Here is a 24,656-nt window from a genome sequence, read left to right on the forward strand (position 1 = left end):
AGATCTGTCTTTGTCCACCTTTATCCAATCGAAACCTTAAAAATCAATTTACAGGAAGATATCAGAAGCGTGCATTGACATGAAATAAATCGAACGAAGAAAAGTGAAACCATGTTCCAAGTTAAACACTCCTATTAACCGAGGTCGTATTCGAAACGCGGAATTCCCTGTAGAAAATGCGAACGAAATCGTCACGCGAACTGAATAATTCACGACTGGTAAAAGATCGATTCCGAATCAAACGTTAAATGTACTAAGTCTATGAATGCTTAAACCAATCAATGTCAGATTATCTAGAATCTACGTATTCGAACAGTGTCCAGATTTTAGCTGTCTGGTACAATCGAGCCAATACTACCTATTAGTGAAAAATCTTACAAGTCACCATAAACATAGTTAACGGTCACCGTTATACCTACTAATCAATTTTCTTGCATAGATATAACGGTAAATTTAGCAATAAACTTTCACGAGTAAATATTACAAATTGATCGATGAAAATTCGTAAATCATTAAGTGATCAATTTGGAAGAAAAATTTCGTTTTCCAAGACTCTGCAAAAATTTTACGATATAAAGTTTGACAATTCATAAAATTGCGATCATTATGCAATGAACGCTTACAAAGCGTATTACTAATAATATCGATCATCTAACTCGAAATTTGTAATCTGTTAATCTCTACTATATGCGTAATAGTGTTAGTATCGATAAGGTATTATGTGAAAAGACCTTGTTAGTAGAAATGAAACAAAGCAGAAACGTAAAGAACGATTATTGTACAGTTGGCACAGTTTCGCAATAATAAGAAACCATTAATTTAAAAAATTAGAGAATCACTAAATTAACAGGCCTGCCTGAACAGCGAATACCGAACAGAAAAGGACCTGGAAATCTCATATTTCCACGAGACACATACAAACATACATACGTACATCGTAAAACACATACTGCCACTTGTACTACTCAAACTGTAAACTCTAGCATATGTTACTTAAGCGCTTAAACGGTGTTAGCTTATGTTGCAAGAACAAAAAGGCGTGCAGCTAGGAAAAGAACTGGAATTACTTTATATTGCGTGTCCATTTGCCAGAAAGGGCACAGACGCTGCACGTACAGGAGTAAAATTTACGGGCCTTATCCGTTTCCCGTTTCTTTTCTTTTTCTTTTCCTTTTTCTTTTTTTTTTTTTTTTTTTTTTGCACCGATTCGTGTATACTATATTACCAAAGCGCTGCTTGCCATAAGAATGACATTTATGAGTTCTGTCCTCAGTGTATCTCATACCTCATAATATATTGTTCATATTTTATACATTTGTACATTCTTGTATACATATAGGCATACCTATACATATAGTACATACCTATACAGAGAATGCACAATGTAATTCGCTATATTGTATTAAAGCTATCAAATTACAGATATTTTTTTTAGCATAGCGTTTATTTGTTGTACTATTTTCTTTTATATGCCGTATCTCTATATCTAATATTAATCAAGAGTCTAGCGAAAACTTTTAGAGCACGTCTCTATAGTAACATACATTTTGAATTGTACATCCACTGCACCGGTTTTCTCTTTTTAAAATGTTACGAATGATACTGAGTGGAAATAACCACGATCGTTTAAATAAGTTTTAAGAAGTTTCAAAACGTGAAATAGCTGAAATACCTGTCAAATTTTTTCATATCTTTTTAATTAAGAACGACGTGCAATAATTTCCCAAAATTATCGTTTTTCGCGACATGAAATCCTGTACGATAAAAATTTTACTTCATTTCCTCTACGAGTGTCCAATATCTATAGGTGTATCTATGTGTAATCACAGAATTTGTTATAACAAATGTACTTGATCGAATAACGATAATTAGTTTTAGCACAAACCAAACGGTTTCATTGGTTCTTAAGAGTGTTTCAATTATTACAGTAATAAGGTGCGACCAGGGATTCCGTTTCGTTCTCATTTATACCTTTTCATTGGAATCAACAAATGGGAAATTTCATTTGGAGATATTTCACTGAGAATTGCCAATTACATGGTATTACGTGCTTACTAACATAAATTGGTCAGATCGAATCAGTCTTCTGCCATGTAATAATTGGTATTAACAAATCAAATTTATTTTCATCAAGCTATTAGAAACTATCAATCTGCCTATTTTATTAGTAAGCAGATACATATCTACTACAAAGCAACATATGGATAACGTTAAGGTTTTTAATATTTTTAATATTTCTCTACGAAATACATATAAAATTGATTTTAAAAAAGACAAAGAAACTAAGTAAGAGCCCTTTGCATTTTTTTACTAAATAGATATTCAAACTATAAAAGGTAAGAACTTTTAATGTTCTACGCTTTATCCTATAAATATATCCTGTGAAAATAATGACCAATTAATCTGTTACCTGGAATCGAAAAGTTTCGAAAGTCGTCGTTCCCGTTTCGCAACACTTGCGCATCTATCGATTGTATATATTAATACTTTTTCGAAATAGAAAGTAACATAGTATAAGATGAAAAGATATTTTTAGAATTGAAAAATCGTGACTCTAAACATATTTTTTCAACAGTTGCATAAAATTTCAAGGCATTTCAAGGCATTGTACATATTTCCAACGAGAAGTTCACTGGTTTACAAACAGGCACATAGTTGATACATTTATCGACATCTAATCGTAAAAAAAAGAATGCTACAACACTAATGTCGCGATATTCCGTAGTCGGCACGGATCGCGGTTGTCGCGCGAAGAGGGCGTCCTTTATCGATTCGAAACGATTTTAGAGGGTGGTTTGCCCCTGACGTTTTTGATTTGAGCATACATCCTCGATCCGAGTCTCGAGGCAACGCTTCGCCGCTTCGAATTAAGGGGTGAACCGAAAGGAGTGCCCCCACGCCCTACCCCTAGGGTCGACTCACGGACAAAACAGAGAAAGGGAGTAAGAGATGAAATCACGAAGAGTGAAACGGAGAACGAAGAATCGAGATACGAGTACGAGAATCGAGAATGGAAGATGCGGAACGAAGGATAGAGGAACCAGTCACCGAAACGAAACGAGAAACGAACTCTTCGTCGTGTTCATTTTCTATCGTTTTAAGCGGTGCATGACCAAATAATCATCCCGAGTAGTCAATATATACAATTAAAATTTTCTATCGTTCGATATACGTACGTGTATATATACGTACCTATATAAAGTATTAAAGATAGAAAAGACTCTTATACCGATTTTTTATTTTGCACATATACACACGGTAACACATACGAGGCGTAAAAAAGATTTCTACTTTCGGAATCAACCGTGTATCAGCTGCTGTAACAGTTGAAAATCTGAGATCAGCGATAATTACTCATCTTAATATGCTTGAAAAGCTTAAGAAAGTTTATACCTATACACCTATTCGTAAATCAACGAAGAATAGATTGATAAATGGCGCAAATTACTTCGACCTTTCAGAAATATGGATACGTTCTATTTCTAAAGACACAGATGTCTTTTCGATGCTTTGTCGTGTCTCTTCTCTCATTTTAAATAGAAATCGGATCTCTTATAGGTCATAGGTGTGTGCACGACTTTGCGACGTAGGAATTTGTTCGCCAGGAAAATATTTTGAATGAAATATAACCGAGATTGAAGGTATTCGTAATCCCATAGGTACAAATGAAAATGTTCATTTTGTCGGAATATGGGCACCCCTTACATTTGAAACTACGTCCTTTTGATTGTGGGTTATGGGTAATACGAGACGACTTACAGCCAGAGCTTCGAGAGAATGGGCAACTCGTTAAAATATCTATACGTTACTCGCAATCAGAAATATTTATAAGTAATGTACACCGTAAATACCGTAACAAGATGTAGGATACTACGTGTACCACGGAGTACAACACACAGACGAAACGAGATATCGCAACCATGCATACGCGTTGTATAAATAAAATAAATTGAAAGTTAGTTAAACGATCATACAAACACAACTTGATCGTAAATTGTGAAAAATCGCTATGAACACCGGAAGCACCTTACGTGCGTGTAAATCTAAACTATTTGGAACTATTTCGAGAAAAACTGCGGTAATCGTTAAGCATGGCTCGTGCACGGGCACGGGAATACTATGTGTTAAGCACACACGTGTTACGTGGAAACGGCGGAGGATCGACGGAAAAGGTACCGGTACAACACGGCGCGTCGCGGCGCGTCGCACATTGGAACCGTTCTAGAAAACACTCGGTTCCAACTAATCGAAGAAGCTTGAAATTCGATTCCATTCGAATCGAGAGACTCGAATTAGAGATTGGAGATAGTCGAGAGAAGCTTGTAACAAACAGAGAGACTAACCTTTGCATTCGTTGGCATCTCTGGCAGTGGCTCGTGCCCATGGTCGATCGAAGTGGAACGGGCGACACCTCTCGCAGTCTCTGCCGGCGGTGTTATGCCTACACTCGCAGGCGACCTCGCCGTCCTTGCCTTGGATGCACCTTGCCGCGTGGCCGTTGCACTTACACCTGCCGCCGACGGCGAAATCCGAGACCGCGTAATGATGAGCCAACGTGCTGGTCCCATGATTGCTGGCGAGGGTGCTGCTCGTACTGGTCGAGACGGTGACCGCCGCCGCCGCCGCCGCTGCAAACTCGCTCTCATCGTCATCAACCGCGTCGTTCGATTGCATCTCTTGCGGCGCGATAACCTGGTGTACCGAGGGCAAAGCGGTCGCCAATGAATCGAGCAAACCTGCACGAGCGGGGCTCTTCTGTTGATTTTTCAACCTCTCTTCTCTCTCCCTCTCGCGTTTCGCCAACTCCTCGAGGCCGAGGCCATGATCGCGGTCGTGATCGTCGCCAGTTCCACCTAGTTGCAAGACTTGTTCCTGCGACGGCTGCTGGGGCATGTGAAGCCGATTGAAGACGACACGAACGTCGGTCGCGGTAACCCAATCCTGGAGAACCGGCGAGTTATCAAAGTCGGAAGCCGACGGGCGGCCCTCCAGGGTGCTGAACGCGATTCGGCCGACGGGCGCGAGGCCGTTACCACCGGTATATCGATGACTGTCGGTGCATCTGGCCTCTTGCTCGTTCGCCTTTGTGATCGTGGCGCGATTCGGTCTGCCGTATACTCGCCGACACTGAGACGAATAGAACTGGAACGGTTGCCACGTTTTCCCGTAGTCCATCGATTTGTAAATCGCAATCGAGTCCGGCTTGGCCGCTTTTGGACAGAATTGCAGGCTGACGTACGTCAGTTCGTATTTCTTTCCTAGAGAGAGGGTCAAGGTCACATTGTCTGGCGGTGCGGAGAAACTCTGGGAGGTGACAAGAGGCTCGCTTCGCCAGCAGGTCACGTTGTTGGGGTTGCTCACATCCGTGAGGTAGCTCGCGGGAAATCGACGTCGCGGCGTGCTGTCGTCGCAGATGTGGCACTGACCTATACCCGTGCTACCACCCGGCTGTTCGATCACGTCGCAGTACCTCGTGGGCCCGCCGCTTCCACAGGTCGACGAAGCCTCCACCGCCGCTCCAAAAGCCGCGTTCACAAAATTCGGGATGCATCGACGCGGTCTGTCCTCGTCGTAGCACGGGTCCGACGGATGTTGTTGGCTCGGGAACGTCTTCGCGTAGATCTCGCTACCGGCCAATGCGTTCCCGCAATCGAACAGAATCACTCCGCAGACAATTCCCAACAATCGTGCCTTTGCTCCACTTTTCATCTTCGTCGAGTTTGTTCGCGCGCGATATGATTTCTCTCTCTCTCTCTCTCTCTCTCTCTCTCTCTCTCTCTCTTACTGTCTCTCTTACACGCCTTCTTCCCTTCTCTTCCCTTCCCTTCCCCGCCCCTCACCCTCCCCCACAGCCCCTTGCTGTGTCACCTACGCACAAACCGTCCTTCTCTCGTTCGGCGATTATTTCCTCGCTCTGTTCTTCTCTCGGGTAAAGCGACACCGTTCGAGTTTTCGATCCTACCGAGTTTCGAATCGTCGATCCTACGCTTCTCTCCTGCTCGTCATATCGACCGATCGATTAAACTTTCACGATCAGAGTGTCGATGCCCACCACGAAGCCGCTCGCTTCGATTTTTCTTCCTGTTCGCATTATACCGGAGGGCTGGCGAAAACAAGAGCGGTCCCGTTTGCGAACCACACGCGTTCCCTCCTTCAACACTAGACTAGAAGATCTTCGATTCGAATTTCGTCGCGATAGCGATCGCGATTTCGAAACGAATTTTTCCAATGTTCGTTCAACAAGGACGATTCGACACAGGCTAACCAGCTTCGATATATTTCATCGAGCGTCTCTCGTAATCAGGTGTATTCGATTTTCAAGCGGAACGCGCGTGTCAATTTCATTCCTAAGCGAGCCGTGCAATTGTAACGAGTCGGGGGCGCGTGCGCGTGTACACGCGACGGCTGCGTTTCAACATGAAACGAATCGTATCTCGGAAAGACGGAACACGGAACACGGTACACGACGTGCGGCTCGCCACACGATCCGAACCAGCGTGATGCGATGCAATGCTATACGATGCGATGCGATGCAATGCGATGCGATGCGACCCGAAGAAAAACGAAAAACCGACGATCAACGATCCTTCACCGACGGCGGCTCGCCGCTAACTGAATCACCGTCCTTGCACGGTGTGCATCCGAACTGTTCCGATTCCCAGTCCCTCTCTGACTCGCGCTTCTCCCCACCTTCGCTCTTCTCTCGCTCACGGCTCACGGCTCTCCGAGCCTCAGTCTCCCTCTCTTTTCCCTTTGACCGTCGGCTCGCATCCTCTCATCCAAGACCAATTCCTCTTCGGCCAATCCGGCGACGCCACTACTCGCAACCACCCCACTATTCTACTACGCGTTCCGCCACACTGGAACGAGCTTCGAGGATCCAGCAGCCACGCCGCGCCGCGCCGCGCTACCGGAAACCAACCGACCACTGGACCAACGAACGATATTCTCTTCGCTCCTCTTTTCGCCCCTTCACCTCCTCCTATGCTTCCTCGCCGCTTCGACTCCTTGCGTTTACTTCAAGGAACATCGGTCCGATGAAATTTTTGGAGGGCTGCAACAACTTTCAACCAGGATCATCGTTAACCTTGATCGAGTCTCCATTTTGCTCGATTTTCGCTTAGACCGTGCCTTACCTGCGAATCCATCTACTCTCTATGTATCTTCATCGTTAACTCTCCGTCACAAGATTTTCCTTTGTTCGCGAAGACAATTTGATTAATTAAGATTATATGCGATCGTAATTTTGATTCACCATAGAGAAATTAGGAGTTGATAGTTGCTACAACACATTGATCGAATACTTTTAATCTATTAGTTTCACATCATGGATAAAACTAATTCATTAACGATCATCTAATTGGAGATATTATCAAGGTACTAGCACTGCTAACCTGTTAGTTAGTGTTAGATCACTAATAAATTCGCCAATTTTCAGCTGAAAACGAACATTACCGTACACAATAAGGTAATATTACCTTGGCCTTCCTGTAATTTGTTCTCTATAATTTTCTCCCTTAACTACGAAAGAATGAGATAACTCGTGTTACCCAGAAAATTGACCATAGGTATATGTAACTCGTTTACGGAAAAGCAATTTATCGCTTTGCAACAAATAAGGTGTGAAGACACGACAAGTGCAAATATACTTTTCAAAGGAATGATCTGCCGTCCTTTAACAGAGATATGCCTACCGAAAAGATAAGCATCGTGACGAAGTGGGGAATAAAATTATAGTTTAGAATAGGTTGAGGTCGAGAAAAGCATTTCGTAGGGTAGGATTTGTTTTGCAATGGTCGTGTCAGAAAGAAGACGAAGGTTCCTTTTCCTTTCCATCGATTCGATAGGAAGACAGGTCCTGGTGCTTGCATGGATTATGGAGCGGGTTCTCCGAGGGTCTATTGGCCGAATTGGCGACTGGAAAAAAAGCAGAACGGGAATGCAGCAGATACGGCGCGACGTTGGAAAGCAACAAAGACAAGATAAGAAGAGAGAACGGCCGAAACTTCCGTAGATCGTCACGCGATGCCTACCTCGATGAAAGTCTCTCGTTGGTTTCTACGTCCACCGCCAATTAAACACAGCCCCAAACTTTTTCAAACGAACAAAATCGGTAGTTCCTACAAAATCTCCGATCAACCGATACTCAGCATATGTCACCTTGCTTAAAATATTTTCATTTTCCTACGCTTCTTCCCCTCATTCTTCTCGAATACAATTTATATCGTTAAATCAGTTACCCTATACTGCGGTTTATTATTATGCTATTATTCTCCTTAAAATAAGTTAATTACCTTGCGACTGCGTATATCTATATGTTATTTACTAACATGATTGAATATAAGTAACTTGTACGATATTCTGTTAGTAGGATTTCCATATAAATTTTGTAAGAAAATTCATTTGGTAACGCTGAACGATATGAATACGAACAACAACAACATAATACACGTTTTACCAATTTATTTTTTGGAATTTTTATTATTTCAAAATGGAATATTTTACTTTCCAAGTGCTTTTAATTTTTCTTGCAATTTCTACAAACTTTATTATACATATACTTATCATCTATAACCATGTACACATAGGTATACATATGTATATAAGATTTACAATTACTCTTTGTATTATTTGTTTGTTCCTTATCCTTGTTGCTATTTTTCTTTTTCCAAAATTTTAAAACGTAAAAATTAGACGATAGTGTCTCCGATGGTGTTACTCTGTCGAGATATTAAGTATAAAATATACATGTTAGAAATAGGAGTACTTTCAAGAAAATATTAGAAAAAAATGTACTTACATATTTATTACGTTATTTTCATTTTTTGAGCGTCTTACCTCTTAACGTACATTTATTCACGTATATTTTAAGGTTAATCTATTTATGGAAGCGATACAAAAAAGATACTAAAGTATTCGAAAGGTGGTCTCGAACGTCATTTCAAATATCGTTTAGAGTTTTAGATGTATCCGGTCGAGATATTTAACATTTGCCTGTAAACCTTTGCCAAATGTAGAAAACAGCTACTTCTCGACGAGTGAAATTCTTTGCAAAAGGTGTCAAAAGCATTATCGCGATATTACAACTCATCCCTCGACTCAACAATTCAATTCATTCAATGGCAGTCTTCTTCTCTATAGATTCTACGCTGTAACAACCTGCGTTCATTTTAAGAAACCGATTTCATTTTGAAATAGTTCCATGTATTAGGTCGTCCGAAAAGTTTCTTTCGTTTTATAAGGAAATAATGGATGCACAACATTTTCCGTTTTATATTACTTTATCGAATTACGTATGATACATTTTGTTCTATCAAAATAAAGATCACAATGTTCGACAGATTAGGTTTCATGTTTGTATAAAGATGCATCGTTATAAAAGACAGGTCTGTAAAAGAAAGACATTTTTCGGACAACCTAATACATACCTATTATACATATATGTATTATTTACGTAAAAACTCCGCTATGCGTCTCCTGCGAAAATAAAAATAGGACATTTATTTAAGATAAATATATAGTTACATATACCTGTATTATTACATTATAAAGTGTAGAGTATAGCCTGAAAGTTACTATGAAACATCCTTTATTATATAGCGCCAATTGAAATAAAATTTATTACGTTGTAAGATTGTTAATTTCCATTCTTTTTCTTTTTTCTTTTTTATAAAATTGTTCGGTAAACCTATACGAAAACTATTATCCTGATTATTAGACACAGAAAAACATTTTTCTTCTTTAATAATCATCTTCCATATGATAAAATAACAGATATCTCTCATGTATAAATACTTTCATACAAATAATTGATAAATAAGATCACTTATCTAGCTATACGTATATAAACAAATACCTAATTTCTACCAATAATAGATAACGTGTACGTAATTATTGTTTTTATGACATTTGCATAAATGTTACAAGATATTGCCGACAAGAACAAAGAATTGCCAGAGATAAAGATGGATGAAAAATGAAATTTATGTATCTAAGGAAATATAAAAAAAGATATTGAAATTTCAAACGTTCTCAGTCGGAGAATTATATCGCTTGGCCAGGCTCCAGGTTGATCGTTAAGATGGCAATCAGGAAAAAAAGAATGTTCTCGTAGGATCGTGACGTGGGGCGTGGACCGTAAACGGCATTCGTTAATCGAATTAATGTAATCTGAAGGAATGGCTAGGCGAGCACGAGCGGGCGTGATGACATTCTCGGTTTTAGGCTTTTCGGCTTAGGCATCTTGGTCCGGATTAAAACTTTAGACTTTAGACCGATCGACAAATGACCAATCCCATACCTCTCGGAATATCTTTCGTTTAGCCTTTTTTTCCCTCTTTCCGGAGGTCTTTCAGCGAACTTCCGGTGCTTAACTTAAATTTAATACTAACGCGTTCTCTTCTTTTCTCTGTTCTTCCACGAACTGCTTAACTTTTAACGATAGATCAAACTTGTAAAAAAAAAGAAAAATAAAAACTTGAGTAAACGATATTTGAATCTAAAAAAGGAAAAACAATTCTGGGTTTTCGAAATTTATACATGCCTATATAGGCATATGCGTAAATACGAAAAATAACAAAAAATAAATGAAACTGTACATCACGTAAAAGTGCATATCAATTAAAGTACATAAAATATTACGAACGTTTTTAATTGAAAAAGCTCAAAGCTTCAATTTAATTTTACATATTTTTTTTTTATATCGTTTACATTGCTGTAAAAACATCGACATTCCAATAGTTAGTTCTGTTTAATACATTTTGTATCGAATAACTTTGTGTAATATCACTTATACAAAACTATATCAATTGCGATTTAAAACTGCCTCGTTTACCGCATAGTCCACGCATTATATTTTACGTAGGTACCTGTAGGTGGTAAATGTATATATAGGTATGTAGTACTTACCTTGCACTGCAATTTACAGAAATTAACTGTAGAAACATTTCTAATGTGATTAAATATATTAAAACTCATAATAGGTATGTACCACACTTTTCCTGCTTTTCCTTTCTCTATACATATTTAACTCTCTTTATCGTATTTAACAAGCCACGCGTTATAATTATTAAGAAATGTCTGGAAAGTCAAATCACGTATCTATGCGTTCCTTTTCTCTTGCTTACTGAACAAATAAAACAGAGAAACGCCCGCCATTATTTGTCTGTTCAATATTTACTAGTAAATCTGTATTTACGATTTTAAATTGTTGCTACGACAATGTTTTCGGTGACAGTAATAAAAATAGTATCGATGATCGCTTCGTACAATGTTTCTCTTTTTACCTCTGGCCCCAGCCGATAACTTTTATGGACAACAAAGAACAGAAACGTCAAAACATACAGAGTGTTTCATAACTTATAAATTGCATTATCGCTATAAATTTGCAACACATGGGTACATATGTATTTGAAAGATAATTCCGAACCGTTTCTTTGATCCTCGAGTAAACGTATAGTACAATGTGTTACTCTTATTGTAACAATATCAAGTATTTTTATCTTGAAATATTATCATTTTTCACGATTGCGTACACGCTGTCAGCGTGTTTCTATGAATTTCTACAATTTTCTATGCTAACAATGATAATAGTATTAACAAATTAAACATAAGCATATATATATATAAAGAATTGAATAAAATAAAAAATAGATGATAATACAATTTAGAGCGACACATTTTTCTTTTATTTTTCTAAATAACTTATGCTTTAAACTATTCATATTCATATATTCAATACACGTACGAAACATGGAAAAGAAGAACGCTACAGAATATCTATTTATGACAAACTTTTAATAGCTGTATAGATTAAATTATTGTACCAAACTAGAGGGCGATTTCGTTAGATTAGATTAGAATACGTTTAAAATAAAAGAAGATATGTTTGCAAAGTACAAAAAGCACAGTGTACTAAAATTCCCCATTATTTTAGAGATTAATTTACAATCCATGAAACACCCTGTATACACATGAATATCAATTGTACTTCAACCAATCGATTACCAGCATTTTTCTATAATGTCGAATATAATTCAAATTTAATGGGAAATAATCAGAACAACAATTTCTTAAATATATCCTCTTTTATACGTTAAAATTTATTTGAAATTGTTGCCCGGACTGTTTTAAACGCCATTAAACGATATTCAATTTCAGTATCATCAATAAAATTATCATTAAAATGCACAAAGTGATAGTAATAAAAGTTGTTATTCTCGTCGCGTATGCCACAATTATATGTTCAAACTGTAATGATCGATACATAGAAAAATATTATGTATACATAATACTGCAATGAACCGTAAAAGGAGAATCGATATCGACATCGATCGATATTAAACTTGTCATCGATATTAATCATGGTATCTTACATAAAAATATGTTAAAAACGAGCGAAGAGATATCGCCAAGCGTTTAGTTTGTCAGATACGTGCGTATTATGTGTATTGACTGAACGGGAGAAAAAAGAAAAAAAGGAAGTACACGACTTTCACCATACTGAAAATATAAAAGGCATACACGTTTACGGGATACATCAATTGGCAAAAAGCTGAGATTAACGAAGAAAAATCGAATGAAGAAATCAACAAACTCCACCGTAATTAACGGAGAATCCACTGATTAATCATTCGTTAACGGTAAATTCTACATATTTTCATTAAAGATTAAAGCGAATGCCGGGTGTTCAAGTTGAAGAGCTTCGCACACACGAATCATATGCCTCTACAGGCTTAAACGATTAAATTTTTCGATATACTCGATGAAAATTTGTCGGCTACGTTAAATGAACAGACGATATGCAACATTTTTGTTTCATGTTTTTTTCTGCAATGTTCCCACATTAACCATCGTTGAAGTATATCTATATATTTGTTTCGTTTGCGCAGTGAAGAAAAGCTGCTGGTTCGCCTTTCTTTCTGTCAGAAACGCGTAGCAGTGCAATCGCGCTTATTGTTAGATCTACACAAATATGCGAGTTACACAATGTCTACATGTTGTGGCTCGACCTTTGAACAATTTCGATTATCCTGACAAAATGCATCGGCGCATCATAGTCGCATACGTGATGCGATCTCACTTATGCGATAAAAACGAATATAAAACTATTTGTAAAAGATCGCAAGAACGGTATATGATGCATCTACATGCGCCGCATTTCGTTCACACCGCTATCATTTTATTTAGGCTCGATCGTCACCGATTAAAACGGGATACAAAGGTAAAGCGTGTTCTTATTCCACCGTTTCTCTTCCATCATACGGCGCACGATGATACTCTCACATAATTCTTCATCTACGTATGTACACACGTAGATAATGCTAACATGCTTTCTTACCAATATATTTATTGATCATATCTAATTGATCGGTATAGGTAAAATAATAAATATAAAATATATTAAATTGTCATAAAAGGATTTCGAAAAATGAAAAAATGATTTGATATATTATATAAATCTTTATCTTTAAACATGTTCCTTATCATATTGCATTTCTTAATTATTTTTTTCTGTTTGTTTCTTTCTTTTTGTTTTTTTTTTTTTTTTTTCAACGTTTTGCCATTATTATTTCCGCATCGCACACACGCATACACAGACAGGAACAATCACGGGCGCTCTGCCCTTCCCCTATCTATTATACTACATATAATATTTCGTTCTATCGGAAATAACTTAGTATCTATATCCAATATATTAGGTATTAAATAATAATCGTATCATCAATATATTAATTTTAAATAATATAATTTCTAACAAAACACCCGCCACTCAACAAATAATCAAAAATATATGATATTTGACGATATTCTTATTTGGAATTTCAGTAAAAATAATTGAGTTCCTAAGGTTTCTACTACTCATTATTATAAACTCTTGTGTAATATAATTATATTATTGGCTAACGTAAGGTTCCTTGTAATTCACAAATACATTTTTGGCATACTACGATGCGATACATTGACTATATATGACGCTAACGAATAACATATGACTCGAAATAATAAGGATACAGGAGATTATTATAGGTACGACCACACTTTCCCCAGCAGAATAGAGATTGTGATTCTAAAGAAATTAAATAAACGTTAATGCTTATCATAGGAAATGTACAAGTACGTGACGGGTTAGAGTACAAATACCGTTAAAAAGGACAATATTTTTCGATTAAAAAGTTGCAATAAGAAAAATATAATTTCATTAAAACAAAGGAGAAGTTTACAAAATACCGTTTTATTCCATGCAGTGATCGAATGTGAATTATCATTTTAAATCACTCGAATCACCTATCTTTTTTAAATAATAGTTCTACGTACTCGGTAAGATTTTGTTTCATTTAAAAGCGTAAAAAGCAATAAATAGATATTTATAAATTTACAACGGAAAGAATTATGAAATATTTACTGTGATATGGCAGTTTGATAAATTTAAATTAGAACTTTATAATTTCCAAGAAAGTTTTGTAATTGCTCGAGTACGCGAGTACTAGAAACTTAGTTAACTCCGTTAAATTTTAATCAGATCAATTCCATTTCTCAACACTTCGTTATAAATGACCGTTATTAAAAATGAAACTTACATTATTTCTGTGTATTAAAATAATGCATATGCATGGATCTCATGAACCATCGTAAGACAATGGAAGTGTGTTCTTTTTCCTGCTTGGTGTCCACTTTCATCTCACCCATAGAACACAATGCATAGTGCATACATTACTATTTTCACTAGATGGTCAAATACTCCAGGCGTTTGATTTCTACCTTGAAACTGTTCGAAGGTCCCCTCCAAGAAGGGCGCCATAATGATACATAGCATATACGTATTTGTATCCCCAATGTGAAAAATACTCATTTAAATATCGTAAATACTATTTCACAAAAAATAGGACTCTCTATATAAAATTGTCAAATTCTATCATCTCCCTAAAAACGTGTTCCATTTGCGGTAAAACAACCCGTATTGATGAAACAATGATCGCACCGATTACTTTGACACGTAACATCCGATTCACGTCAAATGGTATTTTCATTGTCAAGCAATATTGAATATTGCAATAGCTTGATTATTCATTTTGATACTCGTGGTGCGGTATAACGAATTCTATACACTTTTATGCTATCTTTGTCATAGATTTAGATATGAGTTTCAGAATGTTTATTGCCAGAATTAATAAAAGATTGAAGACTTTTATCGTATCGCAAGTAAGAAAATAAATAAAGCAACGATATCTATCTTATAAGTATATATAATAATTACCCAGTTTAAGGTAATATTAATTATATATATTTTTTATATTGATGACTTTAAGAATTCGACTATTTTGCGTCATTATATGTCAAGAATCTATTTCTTCTCATTTCCCTTAAAAATGTAAGACTTTCTTAAGCAGTGAAATTTACCTTCCAAATAAACATTGTATAAAATAGGTAACATACAAATAGAAAATTCTATTCGTGATCCGTAACCGTTAATTACAAAAAAAAAAGATGCATTTATACCTGTATAAACATTTTTCTATATACATAAAGCTTCAAAAACAATTATCCAAAACATCGATGAAAATTCATTGATCTTTAAAATCAAAATAATTTCATCAATATGCCTATTACGCTTGAAGGGAGACCTACGTTCAGTTTCAATTTATGCAGCAAATTTTGTGCATTCCATTGGTTCCAGCACGAAACAGTTTATAAAAAATCGAGTCATCCAGGATTCTTAACAAGTTTTTTACCGCGATAATCGTAAACGCGTCGACAAAAGAGAACCATATCCGAGGGTACTGGTATCGGAGGCTGCCGATTTTCTCTTGGATATAGTTGATCACCCGGCGGAACTATTAAACCGGGGCTTTCTAATCCTTCTTCGATTCTTCGTAAATTTTTACGATACCTATAAATAATATTAAAATTGTGATTGATGTTTATCTTTTTAAGATGTTATATCTTCTTAAATCTGGTACTCCTTTTTATGTAAAATATTTAAATGCTGCACTAAATAAATTGCGTTGCAAGTTATATTCATTAAAAAGTAGGTTACATTTTTATAGTTTTATATTGTCATTATTGTTCAATTCCATTTGAACAATAATTATCATGAGATATTAAGCTTTAAACCTTTATATTTTTGTTGAAATATACACAGTGTTTGCAACAATGAATTAACTAGAATTTATCCGCGTTAGGTGTCAATAATGATAATAAACGATAAAAAAAAATTTTTTTTTTCCTTATAAACTCAAAATATCTTTGAGCCTTTAAAATGAAATAACATAACATTCTCTCATCACACTGTAAAAAAGCTTTATGATGGCAAATTCAACGACTTATATTGCTTATATACTAAGTGTACATAATAATTAATACATTGCAAATATTATCAACTCACCGACAATATTCATTGAATGTCAAAATATAACATTTATCTTCTATACAAGCAACACTATTTGCATCTCGATGCCGTGAAGCGAAAACTTCGTCTTCGGTATCATAGTGAGTTCTACCTTGCTCGGTATGTTCAGGTCTGTAGTACCATAACAAAGAAAACATCATTTCACCTACAACAAAACTTATTTGTTTTATTTAGTTTAAATTTACTTTATTATCTCTAAGAACTACCATTAAGAAACAAACCATCGTCTGGATTTTCCCATAGTGCAGCAATTTTTGCTACGAATGGTAAATCCGCTTTTCGTGGGCCACTTTTTAGTAAAACGCAATCACGAGGTCTTAGAACATCACCACTTTCATGTTTCATGCTCGCATAACATCGACGTATAGCCGATTCTTCGTTCTAAGGCAGGTAATAAAATAAATAGAGCTGTTCAACATATTTCTATATCATGAATAAATCTGTTAGTTGTATGTTTACCGTTAAATAAACTTTGGCTTCAAACGGATCACCTTCCCAACTCCAACCATTACTCCATTTGGGTTTTAAAAACGTTTTTCTGGTTAATAGTAGGCTTTCACTTCCTACTAAGCAATCTTCGATTTTGGAGCTAGATTTTTTCACAGACAGTTTCTTCGTATTTTTTCGCTTCTTTTTTATCAATGCTGGTTTCTTACAAGACTCCTGAATGTCATATGTTTTAGATTTTGTTGTACTGTCAGGCTTTTTACCATTATCCTTTGTTTTCGCTTCATACACTTTGGATTTTCCCTTTCCTTTATATTTATTCTTCTCGTGTCTTCTTGATTTTGTTCGTGCTTCCGTTTTACTTTTGGATTGGTAACTCTTGGTAATTACCTTTGACAATTTTTCTGATGTCAATTCTTTTACTAAATCAACTTTTTTAACAACCTTCTTCACTGCTGACAATAAGTTTACCTCTTTCTTTTTCTCTAATTTTTCAACATTTTTACTCTTACGATCTCTTTTCTGTGTCATCTGTAAACTTTGTTGAATAACATTATTAATAGTTTCCATAATAGAATTATCACTGGCAGCATGCTTCAAATAATTTGGAATATTGTTACTTGTACTTTGTTTGGAAGTTTTTGACTTCTTTGTTACATTTTCAGAACAATTTGGATACTCTACTTTACGTTTGTGATTTTGATTATCTTTTTTAGGTTGTTTTTTCTTTGAAACACTTTCATCGCTGTTGTTATCAACCTTTTTTATAAGGTTTGGTAAAATTGGTATAGAAATTTTGGTTGGAAAATCACTATTATTCAAATCTTGCGAAGAACCAACAGAAAGAGTCCTTTTGCTTACTTTCCTTTTTTTCCTACTATCGGATAAGCTATCCAAAGATAATTTTCTTTTCGATACTTTTTGACATTTTGGATGTTCTTCTTCTATTTCTGGTTTTTCTATACTTTCTTTATCTACAGTTTCCTCGATAGTTTCTTGTACAGTTGGCTCATAATCCGGTTTTTTCCAGCTTTCACTATCGATCGTAACAGGATCACTCAATTCCTCCTTAACATCTGGATCTGCATCCAATTTATCATCAAGTAATATTCCAGAATCTTTATCAATTTCGAGAATGGCCATTTGACCTTCCTTCATACATTGTTCACATTTCATAATATCGCACTTGTAATCTGATTCACATTTAACGTTACAATTTGCAACGCAGGACACATTGTCGCCCATTTCCACACTACAGGATTCACATTTCACATTATTATTTTCCAACTTAAAATTATGAAATTTGTTACTTGAACATATTGTTACTGCTAGCTTTTCAGATGGTGAAAGAGTTTCCAATTTGACTTCACAAGTTGATGTACATGCATGTTTATGACATCTGCACTTTTGTAACTTATCCTCTGAACAATCTTTCTCATCCTAAAACAATTGTAATTACGAGTTATAAATACAAAATGTGTCAATACATCTCTTATAAACTTGTAAAACTATTACATTAGTTAATATAGTTATTATAATTTTATATTCATTGAATATTAATCCATAGCATGAGTATATCATGGAAGTTTAATAATTCATTTATAAATCTACATTAATCTGTAATATTATAACATTGTAAACTTCAAATCAAAAATCGACTATAGCAAACAATTCTGAAATATTTATTACTTTCATAAACCTATCGGTGACAAGCAACGTATATAATACGTGTTTAATTTGTTCAGATATTATCGTCTGAAGTACGATAACACGCATTGTGCCATAATCGCATTTAAAATCACTTTTGTAAATAATGCTTGAAAAATCATCAGATATTTTTATACGATTTTAAAGTACAGAAAGCATACTTTCTACATGTTCACTTCTCATGATGTAGGCATTGAAACTTTTATTCACTTTCGAAAATCCTCCATCCGCGGAGTACGTTTGTTAATGAAATTGCTTCGTCGTTGAAGAGTTAATAATACAAGAAATGTACTAATTCAAACAACAGTAAATGAGCGATTAACGAATTACAAGAATAATATAACACACGATAAAATTGATAAGATAGCATGGTTCAGGTTATAAAGTACTCTAAATGTAACACAAACCTTATTCTTACAATCCGAATTTTGCGGGCGATTATGTCCACCGACTAGATTGTGAGACGGAGGGACCGACGGTTGGTTCTGATTCAGGTTGCGATGAGTGTTAAGTTGGACGCGATCCGTATCCCAGGCATTGGCACCGTGAGGCGGCGCTAGCCCGGCTAGCCCCCTCGCCGGCGAGGGCGGACCTACCAAAGCACTGGGCGGCAATGACAGACCGGGCCCCGATACCACTGGCGCTCCCTTACCATTACCAATAAGGGGCCCAGTATCCACGTTTTTTGGACAAGACTGCATCGGGCATGGGCAACCCTGGAAGGCTGCGTCTAAAACGAATTATTTTCTAATATCATTTTTATTTCACCAATTTCATTTCGTATAATGTAATTAATAAAACAACTATAACATACTTTATGCTATCATTTCTTTTTTCTCAATAAGATTACCATTTTCAAATTCATAGTATTTCATAATAACTAACAATTTAATACTAGAACAACCATGAGTCTTAACAGCATAATTTATAATGATTTTCTAGGAAGGAATAATCGTCCTGTACTTAGACTTTTTTATACAAACAATAATGAAAATATATTTGGTAACTATTTAAGATACTCACGATCTACAAAAGGTCTTCCCTGAGAATGCAAGTATGCCGGATTGGGTGGTGGAGGAGGTGGTGGTGGAGGTGGAGGATATCCTCCATAATATGGTGGCAGTGGGTATTCACCAGGTGGCGGAGGAGGTGGCTGATAATCAACAACTGCTGGACCTCCTGCAGTACCGCCGCTACCAGGGCCGCCGCCTCCACCAGATTCCTGATATCCATAATACTGCCTGAAAAGGTACCTTTTTTTACAGTACATTAAAAATCAAAATTGAATATAATCATAATTTTGCTAAAGTAACGAAAAATAACACGGTTAGCATATTTTACCTTCTATAAGTGGGTGCATATTTATAATAAGGCGGTGGATGAGCATGCGGATGTGAATATGTTGGTGGATAACACAAATCTGCATATTGTGGTGGTGTACCATAGTATTGAGGGCAGTATGCCCTATAAAATCCACCTCCTAAAAAAAAAAAAAAAGAAATAGAGATAAGTTAAACTGATAAGCAATTCAAAATCTTTAAAAATACCTTACAGAAAGTTCATAAGGTGAATTTTTTATTGTATGCATTGTTTAGATATATCTGTTTAATAGATATTGAATAAATTAAGAATTTTGGACTAAGAAAGTTTTTTAAATAAATAAAGATTGTAATGTAAAATAGTTATTAGTATATAAATATACCTGTACTGCTTGTTCCTCCAGAAGTTGTAGAAGTTGCAACTAAATCATCTGAGCCTTCAGAATTCTGTGGAGGTGTAGGTGTTGGTTCTGGCGGAGGTCCCTTAATAGGTGGTAAAGTTGGTGGGTGCTGTATCAGTGGTCCAGCCGGCTGATAATATCCTAATGTTATATTTCGTATATATTATACTTCTATGTATTTTTGTTCTTTCAAACATCAACTTGATTTTCAATATATTTCACACTTATTTAATAAATAATTATAATAAATAAGACAGATAGTTTACCATGTTGATGTGGTGCTGAAAATGCAGAATGTCTTCTAGGTGACATATTTGGATGATTACTCTGACTCCCTGGTGGCTGCATAGAAGATAGCGCCCCCAATGGTGTATATGATTTACAAGGTTGCTCCAATTTTTGCTGATGCAAAAGATATAAATGCATTTAATAATTTTTAAATTAATATATGCCTTTTTTAAATTATATTTAAAGATAAAGAAATTCTTAAAACACATAACAATACCAACCTGATCATGGAGCTCAGTAGCAACTGCAGTAGCTGCAGTTTGAGTATGGCTTGTTGAACTTATTCTATATTGCATGCCAGCAATACTGCAATAACCTTCATGATGCGTAGATCGAGTTTGATTAACATAGACACCTTAAAATAAAAATTTTGTTCTAATGTAAATAGCAAATAAATATGAAAAGTAAACTTAATGAAATATAATCACGTACCAGTAATAGTAACATCTGTATCTTGATTCACAATAACAAGTTTATTAGATGGTTTTAGAACTTCATCTTGTTCTGGATTTTGCCTTGACTTTCGTTTCTCAATGTCAGAATCATTTTGTTTACGCTTTTTAATAATTTCCACTTCTGATTCACTGGAAGAATCAGAACTGCTACCACAACGATTTTTCTCATCTGAGTAGGAAGCAGCTAGAATAGCTGTAGCATTGAGGCTTGCCATTCTTTTACAAACAACCATATCCTTTAGATCCATTACTTCTTCATTTTTCTTTCTTCGTTTGATTATCTTTTTCTTGTTATGTTCCATATTTTTATCACGTTCACACTCATCATCAGAAGAAGATGAAGATGACGAACTTTCTAACATATCCCAATGCTTTCCACGTAATCCTGGTACATTCCTAAGTTTCCTTTTTGGGATATTTTCTTCTACTTTAGTTTCTACCTTCTTTTCTTTTTCTTTACGAATTTGCTCTTCTTTCTCCTCTTTATTTTTCTTTTGTTTTTCCTTTTCAGGCTTTGGTTTGCAGAAACCACCAAGATAAACCCCTCCAGTTTCATTTTCATATAAACAATGTACTTTGGCCAATGCATTCAGGGAAGCAACTCTATATCGTTTTGGTCCACTCCAAAATCCAAACAATCTCATTCTTCTAACACGTTCATCAGATGGTGAACCGGATCTTTCTTTTTTCTTAATTTCCTTCTGCTTATTTTTTTTTGCTTCATCATCACTTTCATCTTCTGATTCTGATAATAATGCATTGCCACTTATATTGTCTCCATTAATTGGCTCATCTTTCAAGTTTGTGTCAAGTATATTTTCACTATCAACTTGCTCTAGTTTAGAAGAAGCATTATCATTTGAGCTATCTTCACAAACTTTTATTTGTTTACCAGATTCCTCGGATGATGTTTCCTCAGAAGAAGAAGTTTGGCTAGTGTTCTCTATTTGTACTTTCACAATTTTCTTTTTCATTATCTTTTTCCCTATTTTTGGAGCACATTTAACAATCTTTTTAGTATCTTGTGATTTTGACTGGGATTGTTCTTCTTTACTACTTTTATCAATGTCTTTATCATCTTCCAATTCGCTTTTTATATTAGTTGTATTTACTTCTTCGTTTAATTCATCTTTACTTATAATCTTCTTATGTTCATTTGTTAATTTTTCTATTTCTTTTGCATCCAATTTTTTCTTAGATATAACTTTTTCTACAAGTGTTTTTAGCTTATCATCTTTTTTTAGTGCAGTATTTATTTTATTACTTTTTGAAGGCAACTTAGCTTTCATATGTTTCCCTAATTTTGGTTTTTTCTCTTGCATAATTTTGTTTTTAGAAATATTAACATTTTTTCTTTTTGTTCTTTTCATTGTTTCATCCTCTTCACTTACAGATGTTTCTTCATCTTTTACCAACTTGCTTAACTTAATTTTTTTATCCACCAGGTTTTGAACTACCGATAAATGTGATTTTTTAGCTAAAACAGTCTTTCTAGAAATACCTTTTTTTTGCATTGATTTTGCCTTAGAATCTTTTTTAGTTCGTCCTAAAGTAGATTTAGTATTTATCATACCTTTCTCAAGGAGCTTTTTACGATCTGATTTCTTATCTTTTATCACAGATATTTTCATATTTTCCTTGATGTCAGGCTTCATCAATTTTGAATCTTTCTTTTTCTCATCTTTACATTTTTTCTTCGCAATGGTACATAGGTGATCTAACTTTTCCTCATGCAAATCATTCTCTTCTGTAACATTTGAAAGTTTCGCTTGTTCATCTATATTTTCATCATCAAATTTACCACATTTCTTTTTGTCTTCTAGTTTTTCAGGTTTTTTCTTATTTTCCATTAATTGTTTATCTACTTTTGGCTTCTCTTCCATTTTTTGTAATTTCTTTTTTTCTGTACTGTCACAAGTACATTCATCTGTGTTCTTCTCATCTGTTTTATCTGATTTCTTTTCCTCAGTTTTTTCCCACTTCTTTTCATGATCTTTTATACACTTCTTTTTTTCATCCGCTCTTTCAGATTTTTCTTTTCGCTTTTCTTCAATCTTTTTCTTATCTTCTATCTTCTTTCTCTCCTCAGTTTTTTCTGATTTTTTCTTATCACTTTCTATCTTTCTTCTTGCATCTTCCCCCTTCTCAAGCTTCTTAGGCTTTTTCTCTTTTCTTATATCAGATATAGATTTTTCTAAAAATGATCGACGTTTTTTAGCAATTGTTGGTATCTTTGTTGCCTTCCGGGCAACTGCTGCCTTTTTCTGTGGCTTCATTATGATTGTTTCCTTTACATTTTCAATTTGATGGAAATGTGCTCAATATTTAAAAAAGCGCTGAGCAAACCATTAAAACTACCTAACTGCCATTGTAAAATATTATAACTCTTGTAACTTTTTTTGAAACTATCTCTGAAAATAAAACAAATATATGAAAATTTATTAGCATTTCTTTATCATAGAAAAATAACACAAAATATATAATAGCAAAGTAAACTACTTTTGAAATGTACTTCTTGGAAGATATATTATTAGCAATAAGAGAACTTGTCTTATATGCATTAAAAACTTGTATAATGCAAAGATAATTCGATTCTCTCTCTTTTTTTCTATGAGAATCTCAAGATGACGACGAACTGACACACACACATACTAGTATTTATATTGTTATTCGAAATAAAACATGTTTAAAGGCAATTAAAATACAAGTAAAACGAAGTGAAACCAGTTCCATATTTCCTAACAGTCAACAAAGTATCCAAATTCTATGGTAAAACGAAGAAGAATTACGATCGAGATTGTCGAATGCGCGAACTTTCATCGACTTGTTGACAAATCGATCCCTTTGAATTTCATTACTTCCATCATATAACATACATCAGATAAATTCGTTGTTCAAAATTTTTCACTAGAATCCGTTCATATTTCATAGAAAAAATACAGAGAACTCACAAAAAATGTAGAGCCCACGTTGAAGATAGAAAAATTAAAAGGACAAGGACAACAGGATACTTTTTAAATGTATCCGTAGATGGCCACAAGTGGCTAACATAAACCTACTCTACTGATCGATGAATTTGTCACGTACGAAATTTTGCCAAGCTCATATACTATTATAAAAGTTTCTAGTAATATATTTTCAACAAAATTACTTACATGTTTAGAATATAAATATAATTGAGCGACCAAAAATATACATAAACTAACGCATAATTTATGTTTACGTCTATCAAGCCCTTTTATTCTTACACACGGCCCGCGAACGCTTTTTTAAACAATAAATTAATACACCAATACAATAGACTAGTCCGACAATATTTTATTTGAACACACCACTAAAAGAAGCAATAACACGATCGTTTTACTAATACTTCCCGTCTGGTTTCATGAGATCTAACACGGATTTCGCATTTCTTTCTCCCGAAACACGTATCTCACTCGACGTCCCTGCCCTTTTACCGTTGCCTTGTCGGCCATTTTCTTCCTCGCGCCGCTCCCCCACTCCTTCTTTATACCATGCCAAATAACAGATTCTATCTCTGTGGTTTTCTTTACATCTCCACCAGATGGAATCACTTCTTCGTTTGAACTCAGTAGCAGACAGCAGTAAAGATTTTTCTCATCTCTTCTTC

The 24,656-nt window shown here is 35.3% G+C and overlaps 2 protein-coding genes across 5 annotated transcripts in view; both read right to left on the minus strand.

The window, feature by feature from the left end:
- The window catches only part of LOC139988722 (netrin-1), a 111,679-nt gene extending 105,001 nt beyond the window's left edge, over positions 1-6,678 (minus strand). Inside the window, exon 1 of the mRNA XM_072006416.1 lies at positions 4,344-6,678. Within this exon, the coding sequence (XP_071862517.1) occupies positions 4,344-5,709 (1,366 nt within the window). The 5' untranslated portion in view covers positions 5,710-6,678. The remainder of the gene's footprint in view (positions 1-4,343) is intronic.
- A 3,957-nt stretch (positions 6,679-10,635) lies between these two features.
- On the minus strand, positions 10,636-24,553 carry LOC139989374 (uncharacterized). Of its 4 annotated transcripts, none has more exons than XM_072007672.1 (12): positions 24,181-24,553; positions 21,003-23,436; positions 20,792-20,925; positions 20,549-20,684; positions 20,265-20,423; positions 19,904-20,042; positions 19,586-19,803; positions 18,970-19,292; positions 16,868-18,295; positions 16,630-16,789; positions 16,385-16,553; positions 10,636-15,889 (listed from the first exon to the last, which is right to left on the minus strand). In XM_072007672.1, the coding sequence occupies exons 2-12, from the start codon at positions 23,299-23,301 to the stop codon at positions 15,703-15,705; spliced, it is 5,352 nt and encodes a 1,783-aa protein (XP_071863773.1). In that variant the 5' UTR covers positions 23,302-23,436; positions 24,181-24,553; the 3' UTR covers positions 10,636-15,702. The 4 variants fall into 4 exon arrangements, with proteins under 4 accessions (XP_071863773.1, XP_071863770.1, XP_071863771.1 ...); XM_072007669.1 differs by having other exon boundaries at positions 19,586-19,815; XM_072007670.1 differs by lacking the exon at positions 24,181-24,553 and adding an exon at positions 23,977-24,174 and having other exon boundaries at positions 19,586-19,815.
- Between the last annotated feature and the right edge of the window lie 103 nt (positions 24,554-24,656).

This window comes from Bombus fervidus, chromosome 7 (assembly GCF_041682495.2).
Source record: "Bombus fervidus isolate BK054 chromosome 7, iyBomFerv1, whole genome shotgun sequence".
NCBI lineage: Eukaryota > Metazoa > Arthropoda > Insecta > Hymenoptera > Apidae > Bombus > Bombus fervidus.

Excerpts from the sequence above, each read along its gene's own strand:
- LOC139989374 (XM_072007669.1), bottom strand. The coding sequence starts at position 23,301 with ATGAAGCCACAGAAAAAGGCAGCAGTTGCCCGGAAGGCAACAAAGATA. Across the intron at positions 20,424-20,548 it reads TTCAGCACCACATCAACATG|GATATTATCAGCCGGCTGGA; the intron begins GTAAACTATCTG and ends ATATAACATTAG. Across the intron at positions 19,293-19,585 it reads GGGAAGACCTTTTGTAGATC|ACGCAGCCTTCCAGGGTTGC; the intron begins GTGAGTATCTTA and ends AATTCGTTTTAG.